This window comes from Haliaeetus leucocephalus, unplaced genomic scaffold (assembly GCF_000737465.1).
Source record: "Haliaeetus leucocephalus isolate CR32 unplaced genomic scaffold, Haliaeetus_leucocephalus-4.0 Scaffold687, whole genome shotgun sequence".
NCBI classification, from domain to species: domain Eukaryota; kingdom Metazoa; phylum Chordata; class Aves; order Accipitriformes; family Accipitridae; genus Haliaeetus; species Haliaeetus leucocephalus.
Genome location: NW_010973123.1, coordinates 105,490 through 114,576, shown reverse-complemented (window position 1 = coordinate 114,576; position 9,087 = coordinate 105,490). Strand labels below are relative to the sequence as shown.

The 9,087-nt window shown below is 42.7% G+C and overlaps 1 protein-coding gene across 1 annotated transcript; it reads right to left on the bottom strand.

Annotated features, from left to right (window-relative positions):
- Positions 1–63: 63 nt before the first annotated feature.
- Positions 64–2,545, bottom strand: LOC104839610 (olfactory receptor 10A5-like). The gene is made up of 2 exons (XM_010579992.1): positions 2,539–2,545; positions 64–986 (listed from the first exon to the last, which is right to left on the bottom strand). The coding sequence occupies exons 1-2, from the start codon at positions 2,543–2,545 to the stop codon at positions 64–66; spliced, it is 930 nt and encodes a 309-aa protein (XP_010578294.1).
- Positions 2,546–9,087: the final 6,542 nt, after the last annotated feature.

The following is a 9,087-nucleotide window of genomic DNA, read 5'->3' as shown; positions in this document are numbered from 1 at the left end:
TAAAAGAAACAAAAAATCCAAGTATGCAGAGGAGAAGAAAGATTCCTTTCAAGCAGAATAAGTTTATATCTTCCTCAGCTCAGCTATAATTTTGGTTAGTACTGCTTTCACTTCTTTATTTCTCAGGCTGTAAATCAGAGGGTTTAATGTGGGAATTACGGTTGTGTATATGAGAGCTAGGACTTTCTTAGTGTCTTGTGAATTACTGGATTTTGGCCGTAAGTAAATCAAGGTCCCACTTGCATAATACAGTGTTACAACAGTAAGATGTGAGGAACAGGTGGAGAAGGTCTTGTGTCTGCCCTCTGCAGGGGAAATTTTCAGGATGCTGGAGATGATGCAGGCATAGGATACCAGGATGAGACAAAATGGTGTAAAGATGACCAGCACTGTGCCTGTGATGATCTGCTTTTCATATGAAGAGGTGTCAGTGCAGGAGAGCATGATGAGGGGGGGAATATCACAGAAGAAGTAGTTAATCTTTTTGGGCCCACAAAATGGCAATGTGAACACCCAAGCTGTCTGCACCACAGACACAATATTACCACTGCAGCATGACAGCAGGACCAAGGAATGACAAACTCTGCTGTTCATGATGATTGCATATCTAAGAGGGTTGCATATGGCCATGTAACGGTCATAGGCCATGGCTGCCAAAATGTAGCATTCAGTGGCTCCTAAGAAAATCACACAGTAGAGCTGTGTGGCACAGCCCATGTAGGAAATGCTCCTGTCCTCTGACAGGAAGTTTACCAGCATCTTGGGAACAACGATTGATGCTGTGGAAATATCCAGGAAGGACAGGACCCGGAGGAAGAAGTACATGGGCATGCGGAGGGTGGGGTGCACTGTGACTATGAAGATGAGAAGGTTCCCAATGATGGCGGTGGTGTAAATCAAGCAGAATGTGAAGAACAGCAAGTGCTGCAGTTCTGGGTGGCTGGACAATCCAGAGAGGACAAATTCAGTCAGCAGAGTGTCGTTTTCTGGTTCTGTTCCCTTTGTTCTCTTCATCTGGGAGGAATCAAATGGACAGACTGTCAGATGACTAGTCACTGCACCAACATCACTGTACTTCAGCCAGTTACTCAAGTGAGGAGTCTCTTGGGAATTCCCGGAGAGCCCCTGGATCAAAGGGTGCAACTCTAGAGCTGGCTTAGCTGAACAAAGTAAGAAGGTAATGGCTGTGCATGCTGAAAGTGCATGATGTTAGTGCTCTGTAAGTTTCATAGTTTGGGATAGTGACCAAGCACACGACTGTGAGGAGTTGGCATTTAAGGGTTGGCTCCATTATGGGTGTAGGGTTAATTGCCAAGAACATGTACTCCCCCCAAATGTCAGGTCTATGGTCCCAGCTGGCTCCATAGGTGCGTTCTGCACTGAAGGGAAAGCCCAGCTGACAACCAAAATACCCACAGTCCAAAGAAAGCAAAAATAAAACAAAACAAAGCAAAACCAAATACCCTTTGTCTATAGACAAGCAAAGGAAGAAGGAATAATTACAGGGAAAGATACCCATAGAGAACATTCATGAAGTGCAGAGGGTGAAGCTCAGTACTGTCTGCTTCATTAGTCACATTGCCTTGTTACCCTGGTGAGTGCCACCATGTGTGCAATGCCATGGGATAGTCATGCAGACCTATGCCAGACAGCTTTGTGTTTTCTTACTGCCCAGGATGTGAAACTGATGCACAGAAAGAGAGAAGAAATTAGCCTGCCACAGAGGAGAAAGTGGTCATTAATTCAGTGTTCTTCAGCCTTGTCATCTCTTACCAAAGGGGCAAGCAATCACTGGACTACACTGGTAAATCTCAAGGCACAGAATACATTTTCACAGCAGAACTGTATCCATGTGTGGGGACAGAGGGAGTGTCCTGGTTTCAGCTGGGATAGAGTGAACTGTCTTCCTAGTAGCTGGTGCAGTGCTATGTTTTTGAGTTCAGTATGTGAAGAATGTTGATAACACACTGATGTTTTCAGTTGTTGCTCAGTAGTGTTTAGACTAGAGTCAAGGATTTTTCAGCTTCTCATGCCAGCTTCTCATGCCCAGCCAGGGCACCTGACCCAAACTGGCCAACAGTGTATTCCATACCATGGGACATCCCATCTAGTTTAGGAACTGGGAAGTGGGGGCAGGGATTCGCCGCTCGGGGACTGGCTGGGTGTCGGTCGGCGGGTGGTCAGCAATTGCCCTGCGCATCATTTGTACATTCCAATCCTTTTATTACTACTGTTGTCATTTTATTAGTGTTATCATTATCATTATTAGTTTCTTCTTTTCTGTTCTATTAAACTGTTCTTATCTCAACCCAGGAGTTTTACTTCTTTTCCTGATTTTCTCCCCCATCCCACTGGATGGCGGGGGAGTGAGTGAGCGGCTGCGTGGTGCTTAGTTGCTGGCTGGGGTTAAACCACGGCAGGGAGGAACCACCTTTTCCACTGAACATACATGGACCTGGTCAACAGACCAGAGGACATAGAGAAGGACATGTCGTCAAAGCAAGAGCAGTGCATACAACCCTATCATGATTCAGTCACTCCTCATACTGACTCCATCTAATTTCTCTTTCTGCTATAACTTTACTCACATAATACGCCTTTTGTCTGTGGGTTTTCTAGCACGAACATGAAAATGAAAGCTGTGGATCTGGGAGCCACAGATGATTTTAACTTACAAGCACAATAAAGAAACTCCTAACATTCTCAGGCATTTACAGACCTGATGTATTTAAAAGGAATCTTTCTGGTTTTGACTGTTTCCATTAACAAAGAAATGAAAGAACACTGTTATTTGAAGCTCCAGATTTTGAGAGACCTCAATATAACCTATGCATAACAGAATAGAGAATGACAAAATGCAGTTTGTAGTACACACATTCACACTAGTTTTCTTAACTTGTTAGATCCTTGCAGCTGAAGTAGAATCTACCTAATTCTGCTCTTTCATCCCTTATGAAAGTTTTAGACTATTGCTGTGGTCATTAGCTGTGAATTAAAGTCAATAAAACTCACAACAGTCATTGTATTACTGATAGGTTAGTGTTTTATTTCCTAATGCAGAACACCTCTCAGAAAAAGCTCTCATTTTGTGTAATTCTTGTTTAGTGGCTATGAGGACCTTTAAGTTTTGGTCTTAGTTCTTCCTTGAATTTGCTTTATGTATTCACAAATAAGCATTTTGAAGTAAGTATCCTACCTTCAGCAGTTCTGCCATCCAGTGCCTCCAAAATGGATCATGCAAATTTCACTAGAAGAATTCCCTTTGTTTTCTTACATTAGGGACAGTATTGGGCTGATGACTCCTACAGTCAGCTTGCATTGCAGATTTTAAATTGTATTTTAAATGCAGATGCTCTCCTGCCACAGCTTGAATAATCTGTGACATTAGCACATGATATATTCCATGGAACACGAGGCATGTTTTCTCTGAAGCACCATAAATGGAATTTACTTGCCCTTCACACAGATATCATATATGCCAGTTGCCCAAGACTAGCCTCACAGAGAAGAAGAAAAGGAATAAAGTTGTTTCAATTTAGTTGAAATAGTAGCAGAATCAGGTAGTTTTATGGAACAGGGACAATGAAACTACATCATGCACATGCATTTTGACTTGCAAGTACATGAGAACCTACATGAGCATCTGCATGCTAGTTCAATCATTAGAATGCTTCTGCAGCATAATTATGTAGTGCCTTTTAAAGACAATCACAGGAGAAAAAAAAGAAAATTGTTTTCTTCAGAAATTATTCTAATCATTGACAATGTAGAGAGCTGCAAGCTGGGCTTTAGTGCTATCCCACGGTGCCTTGGAGTCTCAAACACCTTTAGCATTATTAAAAAATGTCAAGAGCAGCTGCAGGCTCTAGCAGCGCTGGCCCGTGACCCTCCTGCCCAGCCACTGGAGCCCAGCCCGGTTCCTAGGGACTTGGGATCTCAGGGACGCAGCTGCTGCTATCCCATTTGCAGGTTCAGCTGGTGGTAAAGTTAAGCACATATCCCTGAGACTCACAGGACACAGACACACAGACATACAAAGGACATCGACATGGCCAGCCACACAAACTGTCACAGAAAATACATACAGGACTCACATCACACATGAATGCAGCCAGCCGTGTCTCCTCCTCCTCTGGGACTGGCAAAGACAGGAGGTCACTAGTGCAGGCACACATATAACATCCCCAGGATTCACAAGCACATGCATGTTTGTGGGTCCCCTGAGCATCAGCATGGCCCCTCTGTCTGTCTGGTACCTCCACCCAGATCCTGGCCCTTTGACCCACCTGTGGTCCCCCCTACTCACCGGCTGGTCCACCTTGATGCACCAAACATGCAGCAGTCACACCCTTGTCCCACAGGCACCCCACTCTTGCAGGTTCTCCCTGGGCGTCAGCACAGACTTTCTGCCCACCTGATGCCCTTGCTTAGACCTCCTCCTCCAGTTTGAAGTTTGTCGGTGAATACACACACACACCCCACCAACACCTAGTTTGGGGGAGATACAGACACTCCCCCTTGCCCCCAGCAGCACAAGGCACAAGAGCTGCGACCCATGGTCCTGCTCCAGCTGCCAGTGCTAAGCCCCTCACTCACCTCACTCATGCCAGTCCCCTCAGTAACGGGTTTTGGGGACACATGCTGTTCTCACCCCAGTGGCTGTAGGCTGAGAACCTACTGGCTCCAGTAACTGCACTGGAACTTCACCAGCTCCCATAGCTCACACCAGAGGCCAAAGATGCCCACACCCCCAGTCTGACTTCAGTAGCTGGCACCAAACCCACTCACACTGATCCCCCCAGCAGCTAGAATTTGGTCCTTGCAGCACATGTACACATGGCATGGAGCAAGAATATGCAGAGAGGGAGTTATGAAAAGATTTAAGATAGGACAGACAGGCGCGGGCTCATCCTGACCAGCCCCAGTTTACACTCAACTAGCCCATTTTAGACTCCTTTTCTGTTCTTTGTTCCTCCTGGCTGCCCTTCACCTGAACATGCCCACATCACCTGGCATGGCCCCACTGACCCTGTCCAACATTCTTGACTCTCTATTTTGCATCCTTACTAGTTGCAAAGTCCCAGTCACCTGTAATTTCTTGAGAGCTCATCAACTGGGGATGTTTATTCCTGGTTATTGTTTCTGTTAGTGCTAATTGGTAGGCTTTTATGTCTCTGTGTTTTTGACTCTCTCCCTTTTATTATCATTCCAATTTGGCAAGGTCCTTAATCAGAAAATCTGATTGAAAAATAAACTTTCTTACACTCTATATGGATACCAAACAGCTATCGTCTTAACACTAACAGGTAATTGGTATCATGGTTCTCTCTACTGTAAGCCTCATGCTTTTGACAGTTCTCAGAAGCATGACTTTGGACCAGAATTTTATAACTGAGTTGGAACTTATTTCCAACTTATTTCCAATTTATTTCCATGAATGTGACTGACCTAACGTGCACCTGAATGACTTCATACATCTGTGATAGAAAATCCTGCCACTGACCATCCTTAAATGCACATCCGATCATGTACAATGAAGAAATCATTTGAGTCGAAGGGCTGCTTTTGCGACCACCGACCCATTTGAGATTCTGTTGGCTGTCCTTGAACTCTTTGTTCTTGTCCTTGTTCTTTGATCTTAAAGCTTAATGCAGTTTCAATCACATGTGGTCAGTTTCAACATTGTTCTCATCTAGCGTACAGGAACATCTCGTCATAAGAGCAAAGAACTGCAAAATTTATGAGTAACTATCTCTACTAGTTAATTGCTTGGCTATACTTTTGTCTATTGTTTCAATCATAGTGTTAGTATAAGATTTCTAATAATTATTTACCAAATCTCACTTTTACAGTCATCTAGCAGCAAACCAGTTTCCATAGCTAGTACAAAATATTAAAACCATCAAAATATTTAGACATACCATACAGAATGCATGGAAATATGCTGTCAAAACCACTTAGAGTGTAATACTCACATGTCTTGGTCTCTTTAGGGCCTGGATTATGTTTAGTAGCCACCAATGGTTCTCTGAAAAATGAAAAGTCAAAAATGGAAAGAATACATTCACATTTGTGAACAAGCCATCAATGTTAAAATCATCATCCCAAATAACAAATATATTCTGGGGAGGGAAAGGAGATAAATATTTGTCAGCAGTGTCTATAATCATCATTTAATTAAACCTCTCTGTGTGCTATTGTTAAGGGGTGGCTCCAGACTGAGGGGAGATATTCAGGTAGCTCCATTGCACATTCACAGGCATTTAATAAAGCCCATTACTGTGCAAAGACAAGTAGCTGGGAATGAGCAATTAGCTCATCCAACCTGAAATCTTTAGGGGAAAAATGGATCACTTAAAAGGCATGAGGGGTCTGCAGAACTTTAAAGAAGCCTAACTGATAAATCAGCATAGAAAACAAGTTACTTAACTGGTAACAAAAATTAAAATCATGTAAAGAGCCCCAAATTCTCAGACAGACCTGATGAATCAGCTGTTGCAGAGTATGTCAGCTCTATGGATTCAATGAGTATAAGAATCTATCTTTCATTTCCCTGTGTTTCTTTTCATTTTGGGTGGTAATGATGATTAAAATTTGTGAGCAAATCTACACAGCCTCCTCTGGGTAAGATGGCTGATAAGATAGTAAAGTGAGTGCAAAAGACTTGTGGGAACAGAATACCCAAAACTGTCTGTTCTGAGAACTCTTTCTGAAGTATGCTGCCATACAGTAATGGCAGCTTCATTCCTGAATTAACTCAACAAACTGTAGGTTGTTATTATCACAAATGAAGCTCTCTGTCCCACATGCCTCTATCTCACAAAGGAAGAAGGAGCATATCCACTTGATCTGAATGGGAGGGCATGGGTGACAGGCTCTGCAAATGTTCTGAAATTTGTTTGACACCAAAGTTGAAAGCTACCACTGGGAGTTAAAAAAATACATTCCTTAACTGCTAACAGAAAGAAAATAATGAAATTATTTTCATTGGGGAAAAGTGGATGTTGATGGGTGATTACAAACAGATGACACAGCTGAGGAGCAGACAGGATGGGCCAGGAGTGTATTTTGTCTACATAACTGCACAGATATGCAGAAACAAAGGGTGATATCTGGATATACACATATGCAAAGGAGGCAACCATTAATGATTCGATAAAGATTGAATTAGTCTTCTGGTGCTTATTAAGCAAACCACCCATGCTCACAACAAAAAGCAGCAGCTTGTTTTGATTCAGCATAGGACTAGGATTTTTTGTTACAACAGAATGATGCTAGTTCAGCTGAACTAATAGCTTTCATGGAGAAGTTTTTCTCATTTAGGTTTTGCTCTAGCTCAGCTACAACAGCTTCCATCTAAAGTTCCAAACACTTCCATCTGCAAGAACAGAACTCCAAAGAGTTTTGGCTCCTGCAAGTTTTTCCTTCCCACCACCAACCCTGCTCCCATTAATTTTGTCAAGGAGTTTCACAAACCATTAGTCAGGTTTTTCTCAGGTATTTGTCTCACTACCCCGGGTCACGTGCTTGAAATCCTTTTTTTCTATCCCAAACACCCAGGGATTTAAAGCAGCCCCCATTTCTTCTTTAGAGAAAGCCCCCAGCTCTGACCACAGCCCTCAGAAACACCAACAGAGACTCAACATTTACCTCAGACCCAGACAAAGGGTTGGATGATGAACCCCTACTCCCACCAGCTGTATTTATGTTAAGAATGCTACTTTTTCCTCTCTTCCTGATATGCAAGATGCATAAAGGCAATCATAGCCTAACACACATTTTTTACAAGTATCGTTATTAGTACCAGGAGAAATGACCATCTGGTATTTGGATTGCCAACAGAACACATAAGCACTCTGGGAGGATTAATCAGCTTTTTTTGTTCCTCCCTGTTGCTCCCACTCATGGTGTAGTTTTGGTCAGGTCTCAGACTGAAAGAGATCTGTTATCAGCAATTTTCCCACCCATAGGAACACGTCAGTAAAACAAGGAGTGTGCGACACAACAGAATGGTGAAAATTGCAGCATCCCCTTCCCACCTCAAGGACCTTTAACAGCACTGCGTTATCTGTAGGCAGATGACATACGTGATCTTCCAGTACTTGGTACTCCTGCAAGTACAACAAGATGGACAGGGAGTTGGCATTTGACAAGACCCATCACCAATTCTGTCTCCAGCTTTCTCTTCCTGCGAGCCAGCTCAAAGGAACATTGTTGTTGCCCTGGGTATCAGGTTTTTTCGGTGCACCACAGAAGACCCTGGTCTCCTGGAAGGTGACCCTGTCACATTTCTCTGGGCCCTTAGGGCATTCATTTTTTCAACAGGAATATGATCTGAAATCTGGTTTGTCCTGTCTGAAGTGGAAGCAAAGAGGCCCATGCGTGAATTATCCCATGGTATTGACGTCAGATATAGAAAATCCTGTTGTAGATTAGAAAATCCTGTTGTAGATTAAGTTATTTAAACATTTTTAACTTCAAACAATTTTAATAATGCCTACAGAAGTAGCCAAGATCATTCTGATCCTTTCTGTTCTTTCCTGATTAATGATATGTCCCTCTTGGCAGGAAAATGAGCCATTGACCCAGCACAGAGTGACTTGGCAGTCAAGGTTGTTACCGAAATCCGGAATAAAACTCCTTAACACCAATGTGAAGTTAAGAAACAGGCACTTCATTTATTGCAGCACTGGGGACATGAAGGATCGCTCCTCCAAAGGCGTGTCCAACTTAGTATCAAAATCCATCAGTTTTTATAGACTTTTTCTGTCAGGTCATTGTTACATAAGCTCTTTACATAAAAATGCATACTATGCTCGCTCTTAAATTTAACCTTTATAATGATTGGTCCTTTGATTATATAACCTTATCAATATTCTTATTTAAAAAACAATCATTGGTCAGTTACACTTAGCTCTACTGACTGGAATCTTTGATACTCAAGATGGGAAGGGTAAGGGGGTTTCCAAGCAGCAAACTGGTGTCCATGACGGTTTCCTTAGTTTCCTAAAACATAGAAAAAGCAGTAACTTCCTGGTGAGGTTTCTAGGGTTAGCTATTTCAAACTTTAACAATATTAAGGTTCCT